The 23,636-nt window shown below is 36.3% G+C and overlaps 1 protein-coding gene across 1 annotated transcript in view; it reads right to left on the reverse strand.

Moving 5' to 3' along the window:
• The window catches only part of WDR72 (WD repeat domain 72), a 197,778-nt gene that overhangs the window by 125,642 nt on the left and 48,500 nt on the right, over positions 1-23,636 (reverse strand). The window contains exon 13 of the mRNA XM_040226552.1: positions 11,681-11,883. Within this exon, the coding sequence (XP_040082486.1) occupies positions 11,681-11,883 (203 nt within the window). The remainder of the gene's footprint in view (positions 1-11,680; positions 11,884-23,636) is intronic.

A 23,636-nucleotide genomic window follows, 5' to 3' on the forward strand; every position in this document is an offset into this window, starting at 1 on the left:
GACACAATGAAGTGACTCAGCACACATGCACAAGATCTAGTTGAGAAGATGAGTTGAATGTATGCTTGTAAAATAGCTCGGCAATCCATAATTGACTTACAAGTGTTTAATTAGCCCATGCATGTTTAATAGCATGCATATATTGTAGTATGGGCAGGATTTAACAAGGCGGTGAGAGAAGGTGGGATTAGGCAGGGAGAGATACATTCAGAGTGGAATCAGTAGGACAGCCATGCGGAGGGGCACTGGCCTTCCTGCCATTACCAAGACATCTTCTCCCTGGAGGAGGAAAACATCTTACAAGAAAGAAGAGAAAATTCCATGAGGGTTGGTATCTCCGGGAGCTTTAACACAGCACACTACCCTGCATTCCCACAGTAAGGAGTTACCCAAAGCATTTACTGTCATGCAGCCCTCTCTTCACCAACCTCTGATGAGAGGTTCAGCACATTTCAAATGATCTATGAAAGTAGGAAGTGATATTTGCCACTTGAGGGATGGAGGATTGTGCCAGAGACTTTGCATCTGGGAAATGAAACATAAATCTGGCCTCTTCATATTTATTACACTTACATTTCTAAAAGTTATTACAAATCTGTTGATTAGATTGTTGCTGGCTTCAGGGGTTTTGTATCAAGGGGAGGGCTTAGTAAAGTAATTATTTGAGGGAAGCAGAGGGCTCATGATATACAGTACAATCCTCAGGCTATTTTTGAGTGCTTATTTTAGATAACTTTGTTACAAGAAAAAGGAGTCTGAATTTAAGGCAATAATAGAAACTTTTCTAGTGTAAGAAACCACATTGCCTTTTAATCTTCCTTTTCTGAGTCTATATCAGTTTACCTATCTTACCTATAGTGGACCATTCCTCCCTAGTATGCTAAATATCCTAAATTTCATCACCAGTTTTAAAAAATTTTTTCTTAATAAGTTTTGAATTGATTTGGACTGGTCTCAATATCAGTATGCCTTTCAAACTTTTGAATTGATTGAAAACTTGTGTCTAAATATTGGTAGGGTAGAAGTTGTATTTCAACAACCTCTTTGATATCACTATTTTTTTTTTTTAACTGGGTCACTTCCCTCTGTAAGATCAAGTCACACATAAAAACCCAATTTGGACTTCGAGCAATCGACTGACAAAGTAAATATGCAGGGTGATGAGGGGGTGGATCACTGTCCCCCTTGAGATTATACTGTTGGGAAAGTGGGGAAGATAAAAAATGAAATAAAAAGGATGTTGAGACAGAGAATAAGGAGAAGTGGGATGCTACTTATTTTATGAGAAAGTGACATTGAAGCTTAGACTTCAAGGTAAAGAATCAGAGGGAAAATATCCTGGCAGATGATAAGTAGTAGGGGAATATGAGTTACTTTAATGAGACCAAGTAGCTAGAGATGAAATATCTAGGTTATGGTCCCAGATGTACAGTTGATGTTTTTCAATATCTTTTTCTTTACAATTTTGGATTTTATTCCCAGAATGATTGCAGGTCAGATGAATAATAATGGAAGATCCACTTCTGAGGCTCTTTTCTTCCCATCTAAGGTCATGCTGGTGGAATGACCACAGATCAGTTCATAAGCTGTACTGTGTATCCGACAGACTGGGAAGTCATTCAGCTGAAGAATATGTGCAATCTCCAGCCCAAGATAAGTGTTAAAATCAAATTTAAAACTCAGAAAATATGCTAAGAGTAGATATTGTCCCCAGTTTAGGAGCTACAATATAAATTACATAATAATAGTAATAATTAGCAATTTTAATTTTATGAACATCCTGAAATTCTAAAGGAGATATTTTCCAGTGTTGATTACTCATCCAGGTATCCAGCATGTGAAACTCCCTGAAGGAACAGACAGGGTGAAGAGGTCCAAAAGAGAAATAAGAGTTTGATTCACATTTCAGAAATGATTGATTAGTACCAGTACAGCTAATCAGGACAGCTAACAACTTAATCAGATGTGGAATGTTCCAGAACTGGAAGAAGAGAGAAGTGATTCAGCAGTCACTCTGAGTTAGAATGATTCCATCTATAGGTAAAATTGTAAGATTGCCCTCAATATTCTTAGACCATAGTGAAGCATATCTTCTTCCATTTAACCAACCAAATGGTAATCTAGGTACTGCCATGAAGGAATTGTGCTGATATAACTAAGGTTCCAAATCAGCTGACCTTAAGATAAGAAAATTATCTGAGTTATCCTGAGTTAATCACATTGAATTTTTGAAAGCAGAGACTTTTTTTATGGCTGTTGGCTGAGGGAGAAATCAGAGACTTAAGAGTACTAAATGAATTCCATTCATAAGAAGTTTTCCATTGCTGTCCTGAGGATGAAAAGGACTATATGGCAAGGAATGTGTGCCTCCTCCCAGGTTGACAACCAACAAGAAAACAGGGACCCCGGTCCTATAACCACAAAGAACTAATTTCTGCCAATAACCTGAATAAGCGTGCAAGAGGACCTCAGCCTCAGATGATATAGTAATTGCAGCCAACATCTGGATTTTAGTCATGTAAGACCCTGAACAAAGAAGCCAATGTCATACACATTTCTGGCATAGAAATGTAACACTGTAAAGCAATTACATTCCAATAAACAAAACTAAGATCATGGCATCGGGTTCCATCACTTCATGGGAAATAGATGGGGAAACAGTGGAAACAGTGGCTAACTATTTTTCTGGGCTCCAAAATCACTGCAGATGGTGATTGCAGCTATGAAATTAAAAGACACTTGTTCCTTGGAAGGAAAGTTATGACCAACCTAGACAGCATATTAAAAAGCAGAGACATCACTTTGTCAACAAAGGTCCATCTAGTCAAGGCTATGGTTTTTCCAGTGGTCATGTATGGATGTGAGAGTTGGACTATAAAGAAAGCTGGGAGTGCCGAAGAATTGATGCTTTTGAACTGTGGTGTTGGAGAAGACTCTTGAGAGTCCCTCGGACTGCAAGGAGATCCAACCAGTCCATTCTAAAGGAGATCAGTCCTGGGTGTTCACTGGAAGGACTGACGTTGAAGCTGAAACTCCAATACTTTGGCCTCCTCATGAGAAGAGCTGACTCATTTGAAAAGACCCTGATACCGGGAAAGATTGAGGGCAAGAGGAGAAGGGGGACGATAGAGGATGAGATGGTTGGATTGCATCACCGACTCAGTGGACATGGGTTTGGGTGGACTCCAGGAGTTGGTGATGGACAGGGAGGCCGGGCGTGCTGTGGCTCATGGGATCACAAAGCATCGGACATGACTGAGTGACTGAACTGAACTGAAACAATTGTTATAAAAAATAAAATAAAAACCATCATGTCCCAGACATTATATGAAAACAAAAAATAATAATAATAAAATTTTAGTTTTATTTGGATGTGCATGAAGTTAAACGTGTATAAGAAAGGCCTTGTTACCTAGCAGCCTCTTATGACCATTTAAAAAATATCTGGTAGAGATAATCATACATGGACTGAAAGCTTAGGCAAGATATTTCAACTTATGATAAAACAACTATTTCCAGAGTATTATGAGGTTCATAATATGTAAAAACTTACAAATAATGTATTTTATGTCATTATTTGTATTTATTGCCATGAATACCATATGAAGATACAGAGAACTAGTGTACCTTCAGGATGTCACTATTAAAACCCAGTTCAGAAAAATGGATGAGAATATTAACTGGATATATTTTTAAATAATTTCATGCTTTTAGGTCAAATGAATAAAGCTAGTCTTAATACATTTTGTTTTTAGCAACTTACGGGAAATATTCTGTGAGAATAGATGCTTTCTTTTACGAAAATTGCTTCATATTACATTTTTGCATTTGTTGCTCTCTTAGGGCCAGTTTCGATATAAGTCATTGATACAGAAGTAGTGCTTCTGTTGGGATTCCTTTAAATGGGTCCAGTTGGTACTCTCAGTCAGTAAGTGATATGATCACAACTTTCAAGAAGAAAGTTTTTATTATCTTTGTTTTCTTTCTTTTATAAGCCATTAACCCTTTTAGTTAACTCAAAATCTGAATTTCTACAAACTTCATTTTTTTACCCTTCAAGGTGTCATCAAAACTGCGATATAAACAGAGAATATTCCTGACGTCAGACAGTGACTTGGTTACCAGGCTTCTGAAAAGGGGTAACATTTACCATCACATTTTAACCAGCAAATATGCTCAATAACAGAACATCCAAATCCACTAACGTGACTTTTCATCCCAGAAGATTCAGGCCTCTTTCAGTAAGTTGACTAGGTCTATCTTTAGATCCTACAAGAAGCTGGCCTTAACAACTTTGGAAAGCCACAGGGTTTTGTTTCTGTTTTTCAATTGCAACTGAAGAAAGAAAAGTAGGAAAGAACAGAAGAAATGAGAGAGAAACAAAAAGTCTCTAAATGGTTATGGGTGTGTAATATGGTGTATACATTATTACATAATTCATACTTTCTAAAATATGTCCATAAAACTACTGATGATAATGGAGACAAATTTAAAGACATGCTTTAATAAATTATGTTACTCTGTCCCTAGATTAATCCAAATGCAAAATAAAAATGCCTGCTATGTTTAACTTTTATTCAGGTTTCTAAGCTAGAATCCTCACCCACAAGTTAATTGATGACTAAAATTGGAATATTTAATTCAAGAAGAAAGTTATAATCCTAGATTTCCATGTTTCTAACAGGGTTGATTAATATTATGGGGTGTGGGAAAAGCTACTGAGGTATATCTAGGCTAAATCCAGTACTAAAAAATAACAAACATTTATTCAGTGAAAAGGTTTGCTTTAGAATTAACAGAAGAGATAACAATTTGTAAAATCAAGTAAAATCAAAGCAGAAGCAACCCTTCCTCTTGAAGAAATGAGAACTGCCTATCAGCAATTACAAAAACAGTAACATTGACCTTGAATCAGCCTTAAAGGTCTTAGTACACAATTATATTATCAGCTTTATGAATTTTCAGTTGCTATCTCAGTCACAAATTGAATAAATGCAGAGCTGGTTAGTAATAGGAAGACAACTATTTTAACAGCTTTCACTGAAAGAGGTAATTGAAAAAGTACTCATTATACCAGCTTTTTTCATGTTAAAAATGATAGCTCTTTCAAATCCTGCTTAGCACACCTTAAATGAAAACTTAATGACATCTCAAGTAAACAATAAAAATTCAAAATCAAATTCAGTCAAAATTGGTAATTAGCTAAATAAATTATATTTGCAATTTAAGTAAACTATATCTGCATCAGTCAGCTGAAAGGTTTTTATACCAGGACATTTTTAAAACTAAATATCAGGATTCAAAGTAAACTCTTGAAATATATTCTCATCTTGAGTGTATAATTTCACTTCCTCTTCTGTATCTTAAATATAACAGCTAGCAACAGCAGAAAAACCGAATGAAAAAAGTCCTTGTGTGTGGTTACTGTAATTAACAGATTCAATATCTATTACTGCCAGTCAGGTATCATAGCAACCCTGTATTGCTGAAAACCGCTAGAAAAATCTTCAAAACCAGCAAGACTCTGCTTTAGGGAAATCTTCAACAACACAGGGGACATTACTTCTGTCAACATCTGTGGGTGTTGCTATGGGCACAGCCACAAAGAACCCTGCCATCTATACAAAAAGGTACACACACAGAGAAGATGGGAGGACACTGAAGATAAATTGATAAGAAAATAAAAAAGAAGAAATAATTGCACTGGCAATATACAATAGGCACACAATTTTGAGCCCATGTTTTACACTAATTCTTTTCTACTTTACCGGCAGAATCCAAATTCAACTTAACTGTAATTGTGACTAAACATGAACCAGAGGGTGGAAATAATATCCTAAAACTCTGTACTTGTAACCATTTATCACACTTTAATTTGAAACTCAAAGAGAATTGCATTTAAAATAATATTTAAACTTCCACTTATAAACCCTCGATAGTCGTTTATAAATCTACAGAAGAGAAAAGAACAGGTTACCATGAACAAGAACCCAATATTGATTTTTCGGCAGTGCAGTAAGGCATCTCCATTCTATTTGGCTGCTGTCAAAGCCACTCTTTAACAGCTGGAGTCAAATTGCACTATTTACAGCAAGAGCCCTTGTCAAGTGGACCATAAGTAGCCTAACAATACACTATTCAAATGGCACTTTGCCACACAAATTGCGGACTTGATGAATAACCTATGTCAATGACTATGGCTGATATAAAAGTTTCATTTTTATGAGAGGTTTTACATTCACACATTAAGTAAGCTTTCTTTGAAGAACTATTAGGCTATATATTTCAGGCCTTTGGACGCTGAAAATAATTAAAGTCTGTTTAAATACATCAAGGGAACTTGACAACATTAATATGGATCTGGTGTTAACTACATTTGTCACACAGTCAGAACAGTGCCCTTCTGTTCCTGGCACTCCCCACCGGCACGTGCAGCACAATGCCGGACTCAGACCAGCCGCGCACCGTGAAATAGCAGCATTTTCCTTTTGTGCCTTGATTTACATGGCCAACAAATGTTTAGATACAAGCAAGGCTTTGAAGTCCTGTGAGGAAATCCAGGGTTGCTTCTGCGTGCGAGGCAGACAGCTGGACTCATTTTAATAGTGCCGCTCCGACTTTTCATAGAGACTCTGAGCCCTCCTGAATTAGTTTTGGAACAAAGCTGTGATATGCTTTTCAGAGTTTTCCTCAACATTGAGGGAACTATCTATCAAAAGTGCTTAAACTCACACCACAAAGTGAGAAAGGAGATATCCTTCATAAAACAATTGTAAAAAATTACATATTACAGAAATGTTTTGACTTGATAGTTTAAATTATTATATAAAATGCTTATGAGAAATGGCTATACTCTGTTAAGGACTTGCATCACCTCACATGTGTTCAAAAAGCAAATGGCCTATATTTCTCCTCAATTGTATTTCTTTATTCTCTCTCACCAGGAATGGTGATACCATTTAGGCACTAAGTTTTAAGTTGGGATTCACTAAACCAAACTCTTCAAAACAAAAATCTTACTTCAGTGTTTATAGATAGATTCCTATGTTTTCATGAAGGACTTATATGTCTAGTAATAAAAATGTTTCCTTTTAAAATTATATAAAATTGATGCAAAATATTATCTACATTAGAAAAAAATAGTCATGCTGCTCATTATATTAAAGAGAATATACTAAAAATTAGTAATCAAAAATGTGAAGATTATCATTCTATACTGAGGATTTATCTTTATATAACACACTTATTTTCTAATAAATATTTTTTCTTTTTTGTAATAATAATTTTGATAGTATATTGTAGATAGTTTAGTGAAAATAGAATTAATCTGCAACATGTAATATTGCCACATTGAATTATTATTTCATATTGATACACATAAATTTTCAGGAGAAAATTTCAAATTCCACTATCAAGAAACAACTCTAGTTTCATTTTGATTATGTTTCTGTGCCATAAAATGTAGAAGAACTAATGTTCCATTCTACTAAAATAATAAGTAGTACTGGGATCCAGTTCTCTATTGAGGGCCTAGCAGTACACCATCTGTGTTTTACAGGAGGTAGCAAGATAAAGCTCTAAGATTTTTCAGCAAATGTCACCAAACAGGCATCACTCTAAAGTCAACTAAAGATTAAAAAAATCCAAACATATTTCTCAAAAGCTTATTTGGAATATATGTAAATGGATTATTTATAACCAATTTTATATATTTAGATAATGATGCATATTTAAGTGCATTATTTAAAGAAAATTTTATTTTAAAAAATCTCACTTGGATTCGAGAGTATAATGCACACATTTGTTTTCTACAAAGGGCAGACTTTCAAACACATGAATTCCATTACTGCTGTCAGGGAACAGAGTGATACAAGGCCTTTTGGATTATATTCCTCATAGTGGAGAAGAAGCTGGGATAAGTTGCTTCATTAAAAATTTAGATATCTAAGGAGATGGTAGGTATTGGCTGTTTTGCCAGTACTCCTCCAAGTACCTCACGATTTCCAAGTCTAGAGAGGGCTGACTAGATCAGAAATTTCCAAATAATGGACAGTGAGTATCAAATCTGGTCCACTGCCTGTTTTTGTAAATAAAGTTTTATCTAAACACAGCCACATTCATTTGTGTAAGAACTGTCTATGGTGGCTTCTCTGCTGCAAGAACTGAGTTAAATAGTTCAAATAGCAAAATTATGGCCTATAAAGCCTAAAATATTTACCATCTTGTCCTTTACAAACAAGTTTGCTTATCCCTGGTCTAGTTCAAACATTTATCCCTAAATATTTCAACATAAAATGCAAATTACATGTGTAATTTTAAAATGCCTAGTAGCCATATTGAAAAAATAAAAGGAAACAGGTGAAACTGATTTTAATAACATTTTATTTAAGCCTACATATCCAAAATATCATTTTAACATATGGTGCTAGCCAAATTTCAAATGCTCAGTAGCTATGTATGGTTAATGACTGCCATATTAAACCTTGTAACTTTAAGTAAGCAACCAGTTGGAGCTTTGGGGGACCTGTTCTACAGAATATCAATTTGTTTGTTTTTTTAAGACATTTCCAGGACATTACAATCAGTCTAAATTGTGGCAGTTCAAAAATCCTGTTTATTTACTTTTTCATTCATTTTACAGAAAAGAAGTGCAGAAAAAAAAAATTCAACCAACCAACCAACTAATAGACAAAAAAGGACTTCCCTCATTAAAATCTGATGAGGTAATAAAGAGTTCTGCCATGTAGAGATGATTTTAGTAAGGTTGTTTATTTTCTACCTTAAAGCTAAATTCCTCCCACTGCAATTTAAACAGTTCCTATCTTATTTTATCCTCAGCTGAATCTGAGAAAAGCATTTCCCCATCACTAATATGATATTGTATTCCTTTAAATCCTTTAAGACTCTGGCCCTCTCCTACCCGCAAAGATTTTTCTTTATCTAGCTGCACATAATCGACTCCTCTAGCATGTCAAATTGGACCCATTTTAACAATGTTTTATTGTATTTGTTGTTCTCTTTAAAACCTTTCCCTAAATCTATATGCACTCTTCAAATGCAAGAAGGAAAAGTGAATACAGAATCCTAATAAATGCCAAATGTTGCCAAAAACAAAGAACTCACCACACATATTACATGTTGTTCTTCCACTGAAACAATTCATGGTACCATTTGAAAATATTTCATTTGTTTCTCACTGAAGTCTACATCAAAAAATTCTGAAACACAGTTACCCTACATATTTCTAAATTTCAGACTTATTGTCTTTTTCTCCAGCTCTGAAATGAGTGTGATTTAATTCCTATCTTTAAATCTGATGTTTCTTTTGAAAACTAATAAAGCATTTTATTATATTAACAAAAAGGAGGATGGGGAATTATAAGCATTCTTGAAATTTTATGCTTATCAAATTTATCAATAAAAGATTAAGATAGGGACTTCCCTTGTGGCCCTGTGGCTAAGACTTCACACTCTCAAAGTAGGGGAATTTGATCCCTGGTCAGGGAACTAGATCCCATTTGCTGCAACTGAGTTCGCATGCTATAACTGAAGATCTTGCATGCCGCAACTAAGACTGATGCAGCCCCCCCCCAAAAAAAATTAAGATAAAATACTCTTAAAGGCTTAAATCTAAGAGGATGAGATGAAGATATGCAGTACATAATTGGAGAAGCTATAACTTAGGAGAAGCACAAATAAAAATAGCTCTATTTAACAGGAAGCCTAATAATAAGAGAAGTATAACATATAGAACAAAGGAGGTGATAGTCCTGTCTAATTCAATTCTCCAGCTCTGTAGAGAGTAAAAATTAGAGACTATAGTCATCCAGGTAAAGGGTAGCAGCTAGGAAATAAAGTTGGAGTCAACCTAAGAGTGGGAAAACAAGACCCCAGGATTTTATTACTCTTTGGAGTCAAAAGACAGAAACAAAATTACGTAAAGAAATATATACTATTATCACCACCTAAAAGGTAGCTCTGAAATCCTCCAGGAAACTGAATGAAATAGCAATCAGCTTACCTTCTGGGAATTAAACTAGTAAAATAGGCACTTGATAAATGAGATGTGCTCCTGCAGACCCTCGGCACCTGACATGCATGAGTCAAGAGACATATCCAAGTTCTCATCTGCTGTTCTGGCATATAATTTCCACTATAAGATACACATTCTCTTGTGAACAAAAAGCAACAAAGTCCCATTAAGATGGAATACATGGCAGTCTGATGGTCTTACTCACTGGGCTTTGAATACCTCCGTCTTAAAATACGTACTAGAAGTGTGGTTCAGTCTCGCACTTAGGAGAGACTAAGACCCTATCACTTTCAACTTCAGTTATGAATGTTAATAATTTTAGTATGTTGATATAATTGACCTTATAAAACATGACTCCTTGGGAATTCCTTGGGAGTCTAGTGGTTAAGGCTTTGAGCCTTCCACTGCAGGGGGCACAGGCTGGATCTCTGGTCAGGGAAATAAGGTCCCACTTTCTCACAGTGCCAAAAAGCAAACAAAAACCCCATGATTTCTCTAAATAAGAACATGAAAAACAGATTTGGAAAATCTGAAAATAATCATACTCAGGAAAAAAGAAATGGAAAAAAAAAAAAAAAAGCTGCAGCCAAATCGCTGGTTTTAACATCTGCAGGAGAAAGCATAGAAGTAGGTGGCCTAAATGGAGTCTTAAAGAGGGAAACCAAAATGTAGAAAATTTTCAGTGTATACCAGCCTTGACCAATAGAGAAAGTACCCTGATGGGGTGACAGCAACCATTGCATTAGCTTTTCAGAGCTGAGGGCTCTGACTTGAAGCCCATCAAGGAATCCTCTGTTAAAATTCCACCTCCCCATTCTCCCCCATGCTATGCAGCTTTGCTACAGTGAGACTATGCAGAGCAATGAACGGCAATCATATTTATCATTGTAAATTAAATAACTATCATTCTAGTTTACGTATTCCTTTCTTGGGTGTTTGGTTAGTATGAGTCAGTTCTCAAAAGATTGACAAACACTGACCTCACTGATAAAATCTGAATCTAGTCTTCAAACCTAAAAAGGTGATGCTCATATGCTGGTGCCTCCACCCCCACCCCTGCAGCTCTGAGGCACAGTTTAGCAGCCATCTTTGTTAAAGACGACACATCTTCTCACTACATATATATACATAATTTTTTTCCCACTTAGGTATTTGACCTCTTCTTAACTTGCTTATTGCAAATAAAAACAAAAAAGCTTCAGAAAAATTAGATCATTGTTTGAATTATTTTGATACACTTAGCATCTCTAGGATCATTAGCATGTCAGAATTCTAAGCCTTATTTAATACACAGTGATGGAGTTTGTATGAAAAAGAAAAGGAACCAGACCACAAAATATAGGTTCCCACCCCCCCTTTCATTAAAAACCATCTAGAATTCAATAATTCATATAAAATTGGCTCAATATTGATAAGCCAGAATATGTCTTCATCAAAAAAAGAATGCTATATTCATTCAAAAATAATAATCACTCAAAAACTTATCCCAATTTACCCAAGATTGCTTGGAAGGCATGTCTGGTAGATACAATCATCTCTGAGTTGTTATCTTTGTGCTGATTTTTAATGGGCAGATATTGATGAAAGTGCATTACTTCTTACTTGGGGTGGGTAATGTTTGTGAGCAGCAGCTTGATTTGAACTTACCTTACATGAAGACTCCACCTGCAGACCAGGGTAAGGTATTGGCCCAAACTGGGACAAGCTGGAGGATCTCTGTTCTACACTTTTGTGCTTATGTGTCTCTGAGGCCACTGGAAGTATAGATTCAGGCTTTGGAAGCTGTGAATCATCACAACAGTTAAGAATAATCTTCGCTCTTTCTCCTGTTTCATGTCTTTCCAAAGTGCCTGAAAAACAAGATTAGAAATAAAAATTTATGCAAAATATTTACCCCCAAAGAATAAAAAGAAGAAACCACTCAAAACAGAAAAATCACAATTTTTTCAGTTATCATGCCTTACTATCTCCTTGCAACCAAAGGACAGCCTGGAGCTTCCTCTAAATTATCAAATCATCGTTTTATAAAGGCTAAAATTATAGACTTGAGACACTCATATTCCTCTTTGTGCTCTTTCGTCCACTGAAATCAACAGAGCATTCAATAGTCATTAACAGTAAACTCTCCTACTTATTATACAGTATGCAAGTGATCAATAACAAACAACTATGGAATATTTTAGTGCTGTCCCCTAGTGTTCCAACTCACAAACAACAGAGAATCCACAGTGCTTTGCTTGGGTTCCCAACCTTAAAATGTTTCTATTGGTAATACAGCATTTAAGTGAATAGAGGCAATAAGAATGCAGATGCCTGATGCCTTCATCTTCAGCAGTTCAGGCCTCTCTAGGGTTTTCTGGCTAGTGATGGTATTGCTGATACTGTTGCTGTTATACATTTTGGCTTTTATTTCTTATTCTATTAGGAGAGAAAAAAAATTATTTGCCCTCTACTCTGCCATTCTTACAGTTTCAGAATTTCAAGGTACTGACAAGTGGAGTTTAAAGTTAAAAGAAACAAGTATAAAATGAGCAAAAGTGTCAAAAAAGAATTCACAGTGTTTTTCTAAAATACATTGTCATATCGGTGAAATCTCGATAAATATCAATTAATGATGACCATTGTCTCATATCAGTTATGAGTTCATTTTATTACTCATACTATATTAAATATATACTCTATATCCTATGAAGTAAACTGGTGAAGAAAATGAACTTTACATAGAATCTAAACACAAAATTTTAATTATTATTCCTTTCCTACCAATGAAGAAAGAAGCAGTTGTACAATAATATTTGCTAAGAAGGAAAAGATCATTCTTATTGATAGTATTAAGAAATAATAAATTTAAAGTAATTAAAATAAGAAAATAGAAATAATGTTTCTATACCCCTATGTCTTTAGAATACATAGGCAGAGTTGAAGATTATGACTATTCAAACCTTACTCATTTCTCTTTCTCTCCTCCAATATCTTTCCTTTTCAGCAACAAACTACCTTGAGTTAGTGCTTTGGATTCTGAATCATTAATAGCTACTATGCTAAAATATTGGGCAGAAATTTAGTCTCTGGTCTTTTAACCATGATATATTTTCATTACAACATTTCTTCATTAATAAATTAATGTCTTTAACATATAAATCTTACAAATGTTATTTCTCAAAACTTTCCTTTTCCATCAAGATATATACACCTTCAAGTAAATCAGGCAGCAACACCAAGAAAATCTTTTCTGTTAAGGATGACAATAAGAAGAGTTTCTCAAACCAAAGATAACAGTTATTACTACAACTATTATTCAGTTCAGTTCAGTTCAGTTCAGTCGCTCAGTCGTGTCCAACTCTGCGATCCCATGAATCGCAGCACGCCAGGCCTCCCTTTCCATCACCAACTCCTGGAGTTCACTCAGACTCACATCCATCGAGTCAGTGATGCCATCCAGCCATCTCATCCTCTGTTATCCCCTTCTCCTCCTGCCCCCAATCCCTCCCAGCATCAGAGTCTTTTCCAATGAGTCAACTCTTCACATGAGGTGGCCTAAGTTCAGCTTTAGCATCATTCCTTCCAAAGAACACCCAGGGCTGATCTCCTTCAGAATGGACTGGTTAGATCTCCTTGCAGTCCAAGGGACTCTCAAGAGTCTTCTTCAACACCACAGTTCAAAAGCATCAATTCTTCGGCACTCAGCTTTCTTCACAGTCCAACTCTCACAGCCATACATGACCACTGGAAAAACCATAGCCTTGACTAGATGGACTTTTGTTGGCAAAGTAATGTCTCTGCTTTTCAATATGCTATCTAGGTTGGTTATAACTTCCCTTCCAAGGAGTAAGCATCTTTTAATTTCATGGCTGCTATCACCATCTGCAGTGATTTTGGAGCCCCCCAAAATAAAATCTGACACTGTTTCCCCATGTATTTCCCATGGAGTGATGGGACCAGATGCCATGATCTTCGTTTTCTGAATGTTGAGCTTTAAGCCAATATTACTTTCTAAAAAATAACTGCATTCCAGAACGTGTAGCTGAAATATTTAAAATACACTGTCTTTGTGGAGGAGTCTCTTCGAATGTGATGTCACCATGGATATTTTTTTCTCATAAGTTTTCTGTGACTACTCAAACTATAATACGGAGTAAAAAAGAATGACTCAAGCCTGCTCCCCCTGGAGTTACTGAGAATCTAATGGTAGTGTGGAGGCGAGGAACACCTGAAAATTAATTTGTTATAATATGTAAAGTAACACATAAGTTCTTTCCACTCCAAACTAAAAACTGTCCACTCTAACAAATATGGAGCAATTAATTTTGTGAGCAATAGTTCCCACTTTGACTAATTATTAAATATTCAAGATGATTAGGAGCTTCCCAGGTGGCACTAGTGGTAAAGAACCCGCCTGCCAATGCAGGAGATGTAATGTAAGAGACACAGGTTCAATCCCTGGGTGGGGAAGATCACCTGGAGAAGGGTCTGCCAACCCACTCCAGTATTCTTGCCAGGAGAATCCCATGGATAGAGGGGCGTGGCAGGTTACAGTCCATAGGGTGACACAGAGTTGGACATGACTGAAGGGACTTAGCATGCAGGATGATTAGATTATTTTGTTTCAAAGAAGTAGTTGAAGCACAAATGTGGTGAGGAGAGTGGTTAGAGTGAGTTGATTTCTTCAAAAGTTACCATAGACAAGTAATTGTCTTTTTATTCTCAAATGGCTGCAAAAAATGTATTTGCTTAATTAATGACATTCTTCAAGGCATATCTACTCTTTTTCCTTTTTAATTGAAGTACAGTTGGTATATGCTATAAGTTACAGGTATACAATATAGTGATTCACCATTTTTCAAGATTATACTCAATTTATAGTTATAAAATATTGGCATGTTCCCTGGGTTGTACAATATATACTTGTAACTTATTTTATACCTAATAGTTTGTACCTCTTAATCCCCTACACCCATATTGCCTCTTTCTCCTAACCTGTGCCCAGTGGTAACCACTAGTTTGTTCTCTATATCTGTGAGTTTGCTTCTTTTTTATTATATTTACTAGTTTGTTGTGTTTTTTAGATTCTACATAAGTGATATCAAGCAGTATTTGTTTTTCTCTGTATGACTTATTTCACCTAGCATAATACCCTCCAAGTCCATCTATGTTGTTGCAAATGGCAAAATCTCATTCTTTTTTATGGCTGGAGTAGTATTCCATTGTATGTATATGCCACATTTTTTTATCCTTTCATCTGTTAGGTTGCTTCCGTATATTGGCAGTTAATAAAGCTGTTATGGACCTTGAGGAGCATGTATCTTTTCAAATTAGTGATTTTATTTTTCTCAGATATATGCCCAGGAGTGGAATTGTTGGGTCATATGGTAGTTCTGTGGAGAAGGCAATGGCACCCCACTCCAGTACTCTTGCCTGGAAAATCCCATGGGCAGAGGAGCCTGGTAGGCTGCAGTCCATGGGGTCGCAAAGAGTCAGAAACAACTGAGCAACTTCACTTTCACTTTTCACTTTCATGCATTGGAAAAGGAAATAGCAACCCACTCCAGTGTTCTTGCCTGGAGAATCCCAGGGACAGTGAGCCTGGTTGGCTGTCGTCTATGGGGTCGAAAAGAGTCGGACATGACTGAAGCGACTTAGCAGCAGCAGCAGCATGGTAGTTCTAGGTTTCCCGGGTGGCTCAGTTGGTAAAGAATCCACATGCAATGCAGGAGATGCAGGAGAAGTGGGTTCGATCCTTGGGTTGGGATGATCCCCTGGAGAAGGAAATGGCAACCCACTCCAGTATTCTTGCCTGGAGAATCCCATGGACAGAGGAGCCTGGCAGGCTGCAGTCTATGGGGTTGCAGAGTCAGACATGACTGAACTGATTGAGCACTCATGCATGGTAGTTCTATTTTTAGCTTTTTAAGAAACTTCATACAGTTTTCTACAGTGAATGCATCAATTTACATTTCCAACATCAGTTCACAAATGTTGCCTTTTCTCCAGATCCTTGCCAACATTTGTTATTTGTGGTCTTTTTTGATGACAGGCATTCTGACAAGTGTGAGGTTATGTCTCACTGTGGTTCTGATTTGCATTTCCCTGTTGATTAGCAGTGTTGAAAAATCTTTTCGTGTGTATGGCCATCTACATACCCTCTTTGGGAAAATGTCTTCTCTGTTCTTTGACTATTTTTTAACCCATTTTTGAATGTTGACTTGTGTAAGCTGTTTATATATGTTGGATGTTAACCCCTTTTCAGTCATATTATTTGCATATATTTTCTCCCATTCAGTAAGTTGTCTTTTTGTCTGTTTATGGTCTCCTTTGCTGTAAAAGATTTTAAGTTTAATTAGGTTGCATTTGTTTATTTTAGCTTTTATTTTCCTTGCTTTAGGAGACAGATCCAAAAACAGTATTGCTACGATTTATGTCAGAGTCCTAGGCACAGCATAAAAGGAAAAAAATAGAAATCCTAAGGAAAGAAAGAATTTAACTGTCACTGTTTACAAATGATGTGATATTATACATAAAAAATTCTAAAGATGCCGCCAGAAAACTACAAGAGCTCATCAATGAATTCAATAAACTTTCAGGATACAAAATGAATATACAGAAATCTGTTGCATTTCTATACAGTAACAATGAACTGCCAGAAAAAGAAATAAAGGAAACAATCTCATTTATCATCATATCAAAAATAATAATATAATTAGGAATAAACCTACCTCAAGAGGTAAAAGACCTATATTCATAAAACTGTAAGACACTGATAAAAATAATTGAAAATAATTGAAAATACAAAGATATACCTTTTTCTTGGATAGAAAGAATATTATTAAAATGACTATACTCCTAAATGCAATCTACAGATTCAGTGTAATCCCTATCAAAATATGAATGACATTTTTCACAGAACTAGAACAAATAATCTTAAAATTTGTATGGAAATACAGAAGAATCTAAACATAGCCAAAACAATCTTGAGAAAGAAGAATAGAGCAGGAGGAATCATGCCCCCCTAAATTCAGGCTATAGTATAAAACTACAGTAACCAAAACAGTATGTTACTGACACAAAAACAGAAACATAGATCAGTGGAGCATAACAAAGAATCCAGAAGTATACCCATGCACTTAGTCAGTTAATCTATGACAAAGGAGACAAGACTATACAATGGGAAAAAGACAGTCTCTTCAGTAAGCAGTGCTGGGAAAACTGGACAGCTACACATTAAAGAATGAAATTAGAACACTACTTAACACCATACACAAAAATAAACTCAAAATGTATTAAAGACCTTAATATATCAGAACCCATAAATTGCATTCTGAAAATTATAAACTGATTTTCTAATAAGTTCAGAACAATAATTTTCATCAAAACCCTGACAGTGGAAAGACAAGGATTCCCATGTATTTCAGTTACCAATTTATTGACTCAGTTCTAAATTCATGCTTTATTGTCTGCTCTGAAAATGGATATGGGTTTTTAAAATATTTTTCCTTTAATAGCTGGTGCAGTGTTAACCTTTGTAGATAAAAGGGTGCTGTAAGGACCTAGTAGAAGAAAGAGTTTTTCTTCTCTGATCTGGGGCAGTCTGGCTGGCTTCTTCCCCAGACCCAGGCTCCTGCAGTGCATGTCAGCCAGCAGATAGCAGCTTCACTTGGCACAGTCTCTGCCTGGTTTTATAACAGAGTGCCTCCAGCGAGGCATCTGCCTGTGAACTGCTTTCCCTAGTCTCATAGTGGGCATATTTCTGGCAAGTTACACCACCACAGCAGCTCCTCTACCATCCAGTGACCTCAGCTGTGACCTCCTCCAGCAAGGTCAGGACCATAGCTTTGGGGGTGGGGCGAGCACTTCCTTGGGCAGTTATCTCATCTGCAGAGTAATGACGGCTCCTTAAATCTACTATTCCTATATTCGTTAGAGTTTTCTTTAGTTCTTATTAACCTATTCCTCCCACTGAAATTCTTTATGGTGGTTACTAATTTTTTATGTTAAATGATCTCTGTTCAAATTACTATGTCATTTCTCTCTCCTGATTAGATCTTGATTAATGTATCATGATGGCGAAAGAGGACAGTGAAAAAAGCTGGCTTGAAACTCAACCTTAAAAACTAAGATCAGGGCGTCTGGCCTCACCACTTCATGGGAAATAGAAGGAGAGAAAGTGGAAGCAGTGACAGATTTTATTTTCTTGGGCTCCAAAATCACTGTGGACGGTGACTACAGCCACGAAATAAAAAGATACTTGCTCCTTGGAAGGAAAGCTGTGACAAACCTAGACAGTGTATTAAAAACAGAGACATCATTTTTTCCCAAAAAGGTGTGTATAGTCAAAGTCAAAGTTATGATTTTTACAGCAGTCATATATAGATGTGAGAGCTGGATCATAAAGAAATCTGAGCACTGAAGAATTGATGCTTTTGAACTGTGGTATTGGAGAAGACTCTTGAGAGTCCCTTGGACTGCAAGGAGATCAAACCAGCAAGCTTAAAGGAAATCAAACCTGAATATTCATTGGAAGGACTGATGCTGAAGCTGAAGCTCCGATAGTTTGGCCACTTGAGGCCAAGAGTTGACTCATTGGAAAAGACCCTGATTCTGGAAAAGACTGAAGGCAAAAGGAGAAGAGGGCAACAGAAAATGAGATGGTTAGATAGCATCACCAACTCAATAGACATGAATATGACCAAACTCCAGAGGATAGTGGAGGACAGGGAAGTCTGACCTGCTACAGTCTGTGGGATCTCAAAGAGTCAGACACTACTTAGCAACTGAACAATAACAGCAGTATATCATGGTTAAATCACTTCTGATGCAGAATGTTCCTTTCAATATATTCCTGAAATTATGAGATTTACATAACTTCAGGGATAGACTTAAATTGTTAAAGTATAGGAGGGAGGGCATGACCCAAAGGAAGTTGAACACAGGATGGCTTTTCAACTCTAATAAGCTGCCTTTGGGAAGAACAGAATAGTCCCTACTGCCTAGAATAGTCACTACTGGCTGAAGTATCAGAAACTGAAGGCTTATGAAACTGCTTAATTCAACTTCCAATTTCAGAGGAACTTTTCTTTTTCAAAGTGGAAAAAAAAAGTGAAAGGGTTAGTTTCTGAGTCATGTCCAACTCTTTGACCCATCAGGCTCCTCTGTCCATGAAATTCTCTAGGCAAGACTACTAGAGTGGGTAGCCATTCCCGTCTCCAAAGTGAACTCAATGATAGTTAGGATTTTTTTCCTTTTGCACTGTACTACTGGAGAAGGCAATGGCACCCCACTCCAGTACTCTTGCCTGGAAAATCCCATGGACAGAGGAGCCTGGTAGGCTGCAATCCATGGGATCGCTAAGAGTCGGACACGACTGAGGGAGTTCACTTTCACTTTTCACTTTCCTGCATTGGAGAAGGAAATGGCAACCCACTCCAGTGTTCAGGGATGGGGGAGCCTGGTGGGCTGCCATCTATGGGGTCGCACAGAGTCGGACACGACTGAAGTGATGTAGCAGCAGTAGCAGCTTAGCAGATATGTAGAACGTCTTAGGACAGGTTCTGGCACACAGTGGTTGCTGTGCTATCTGACAATCCTCCTCTGATGTCAGTGGGTTCTTACCCAGCCCCTTGCAAGTAGTTTAACAAACCTATTCAGCTCTGTGGCTCTAGAATCTGCCTGACTCCAGGCCTGAGCTCACTGGGCGTTAAGAGCAGTGTGGTCTCTGCCTCCAGGCCTGAGCTCACTGGGTGTTAAGAGCAGTGTGGTCTCCTCTGCCTCCTACCTGAAACTCAAAACTCCTCCCTGCCTCTCAGGGTAGATTATAATCAAAATCAGAGTAGGATTATACATTTGCCATACTTTTTAATCCTCCTCAGTAAACCAGGCTGGAGTCTGGCCTAAATTAAAGGCTAGATAAATACTTCTTAGTGGATTATATGACATCAGCAATGTGGCTAATGATTTTTCACGGTGGCTACACTTGGGATTAAATCCAAACTCCTTGACCCACAAGTCATATTCTCGTCCCATCTTCCTCCCATGTCATCCTCCCCTTGTTCACAAATTAAATATTTTTTTTGTTTGTTTAAAAAAAATGTTCTTTTTTTTAAATTTTTTATTTTGTATTGTGGTATAGCCAATTAAAAACATTGTGATAGTTTCAGGTGAACAGCAAAGGGACTCAGCCATATGTACATGTATCCATTCTCCAAACTCCCCTCCCATCCAGGCTGCCACATAGCATTGACTAGAGTTCCATGTGCTATAAAAGGTCCTTGCTGGTTATCTGCTTTAAATATAGCAGTGTGTATGTGTCTATCCCAAACTTGCTAACTATCCCTCCTCCACAAGACTCACAGACTTAAGAGAATGAATTTATAATTGTCAATGTGGGGTGGGAGATCTTTGAAAATAAATTCTTTCCTGCTAGCTCCATCTTTCTCCTTAAGTAGTAGCTTAAAGCTTCACCTCCTCAGAGAGGCTCTTCTAAAGTAAATTCTCCTCTGATGCATTGTTTTTTCTATCTCAGCTTCTTTATTTTGTAGATCTTAACACGTTTGTAATTAGTATATTTTATTTGCTAGTTAAATTCAGGGTTGTCTCCCTACTAAGTGCTAAATTCTTTTTGGAAAGCAGAGTTCAACATGTGCTTACTGAATGAATAAACCAAATTTTACTGCTTTTTTTGTAGCAGTGGAAGGAGGTGGCTATGAAAGCATCCGAGCATGCCATGGTCTCAGTGTGACAGAAAAAAAAAACACCACCAAATTATACCCATTATAAACATCAACCCTGGAGTCCAGAGGAACTGACACTGGGAAAAGCAGCATTTACATGTCTGATGCCTGACCCATGTCTCAGCAATATGGCCAAGTCTTTCCTGATTGCCAGGAATCTGGAACTGGAAACACAAGTAAGTCTCTGAATGACATATTTTAACTTGACCTGTGGAGTAGCCCATTGCTTGCTGCCTAAATGGCCTTGATAAAGAGGGTGTAGCAGAGTTGTTTCTGCTTCCATTCAAGCAGACATGCAGAGTTAACATATGCAGTTCCAGATAGTGATCAGAGCAGAGAGACAAAGGCTTAAGCATTATCAGCAGATGAGTGAGGATAAATCCCAATGAAATAATGTCATCTTCATCTTCAAGAGAGTATGGAGTGAGACTTGTCAAGAGACCAGAATAAAACCTTTAGCAGCTTTCTACACATAGAGAGGAAAGGAAAGAGAGAAAATTCAGAAATTGTAAATCAGTATGTTGTAAAAATACAGTCATATTTTAAGTGCATTGGGATTGTCAATATTTACAGGGCATTATAGTTTTTTTGTTTAGTTTTGTTTTTAAATAAGGCAAATAATACCTTTATAATATGCCTGTTATGAAATCTGATTCTGAAGTATCAATCTATTTTAAATCAAGACATGTGTACCAGGAAGGCTGCTGCCTTCAATAGTGACAGAACACAGCAGAGGATAAAGAGAATACATTCAGATGATAAAATATCCCTTATATGTCATAGACTTGAATATCTACATAAAGAAAAGGAAGGAAAAGTAATATTCTACACTTTGATTCCCTTCCAAAGAAGCATAGATTGCTCCCTTGATTTTATTTCTCTTATAATCTTCCCATATTTTAAATATTTGTTATCTTCTATTTAAACATTTTTCAACTCCCACTAATATGTGTTTTCTAAAATCAACAAAATTATCATAGCCTGCTACCAATTAATGAATAGCTTTAAATTACATATTTAAAAACCCCAGCCAGATAAGCTTTGTTCTACAACTTAACAACTAGGTCAGCTAAGTCTATAAGAAAACCAATACCTATAATCTCAAAATGGATAGAAATGGTTACAAAACAAAACATAGTTACTTAATGAATACATCTGCAAATAGTGAGTAAATTAAGATTCAAAAACAATACTCAGATGGGTTAGCTTTTTAACCACATTTTACATAAATATTTTGCTTACTCAAAAATTTATGTAAATAAAACTGAGATAGTAGATAATTTATTATAACTCATGGTGTTTTTCCTCAGAAGAACAGTGTAAAAATAGCATTATTACAGAAACATAAAATCCTCCCAGCACACTAATATCACATATATTGTAAACCAACAAATTTTAAACAATTTGTTTAATCAAAAATTTTATCAGTTAAATATTGTGCTTATTGTGGGATTGTGAAAAATCAGAATTTGGTAAATAATTCCTATCTTGTGATTAGCAATTAATATAAATTATACTTATATGACTAAAGCTTAATAGTGAGAACATGTGAGTGGACACATTATAGACTTAGGTCCTTTTTCTACATCAGGTAGGCATTTTCTAACTGAATACACCACAATATCAGGCAGTAATTAAGAGGGCAGTTATACTTCAAATTGACTGTCTCCAGAAGAGAATAGGCTGGAATAATGGTCTCGCTACCAAATTTAGTAGTCAAATTAATAAAATCAGGTTTCAACAAAACAGCTTACTGACAGCTATAATCAAATTCCACGTATCAAGGCATTTGACCACTGGGTCTGTTGTGAGATTTACCATTTATCTTCAGTTACACGTGAAGTTCATTGCTTTGTTCACAGAAGTGCATGGAGATCGACCTGGTGCCCTCTTCCTAACAAAACCATTTCACAGTTACTGCATCTTACTCCAGAAAATGTATAACTGATGGGAGTTCTGACCAGGGACAGGGGACCCTGGAGGTATCAAACTTAGCTAACTAGAAAATAAGGGAAGGGTGGGGATAGGAAATGGATCTGAAAACATTAAATTAGGCATAAAGGCATGCACCTCCACTCCTAAATGTATACGAATAAATTCAGCTATAAAATAGATTGCCAAGGATGTGACTCATTTTGCTCCATACAGAAGTCTTAATATGATAGACTCATGACTGGCTTCACATCCACCTACTGTACCTTAAGGGTATACAGAATACATTTTCACAAAGTCTCTGACCACCATGACCTTAACCCCAGCTCTGCCACTGCCGCTAGCACATTCAGAGCAACACTGGGATTTATCAGCTGGGCCACCTCAACCCTCACATCTAATTCTGACTGTTGACCTCTAGAAAAACAGAATAAAGGGGTGAGAGTGGGGGTAGGGTGAAAGAAAAAAAGAATAAAAATACATTGAGGTTTGAAGTTGCTGAGATATATAAGGATTACAAATAATACATTAATTTTAAACAAATTTGAAGGTAGAGTTTTTTGGAAAAGGTATTTACTTATCAAATATTCCTTCTTTTTAGACATGTGCTAACATCATGGAAACTACTATGACTAAATTTTAATTTTTAACCTCATTCTAAGACTTTATATAATTTTAAAACCAATTTAAGAAGTGAATATTTATGGAAAAGTATTTCTATATAATGATACAAATAATATATTTAAGTTTAAAATTACCTGTTATATACAAAACATCAAAATTGTACTGCTTCTAAGTATTGCAAAATGTCATTCAACCTGTATTTTTTATTCTTTTATACCAGGTATGCTTATTTTTTTGCTTTTAAAATATTTCAAAAATAGTCTTTTTTCCCTCATTTTCTTGGTTGAAGATTATTTTACTTACAGGATACAATATTCCTAGAG

This window comes from Oryx dammah, unplaced genomic scaffold (assembly GCF_014754425.2).
Source record: "Oryx dammah isolate SB20612 unplaced genomic scaffold, SCBI_Odam_1.1 HiC_scaffold_26, whole genome shotgun sequence".
In the NCBI taxonomy this organism is placed as follows: Eukaryota; Metazoa; Chordata; class Mammalia; order Artiodactyla; family Bovidae; genus Oryx; species Oryx dammah.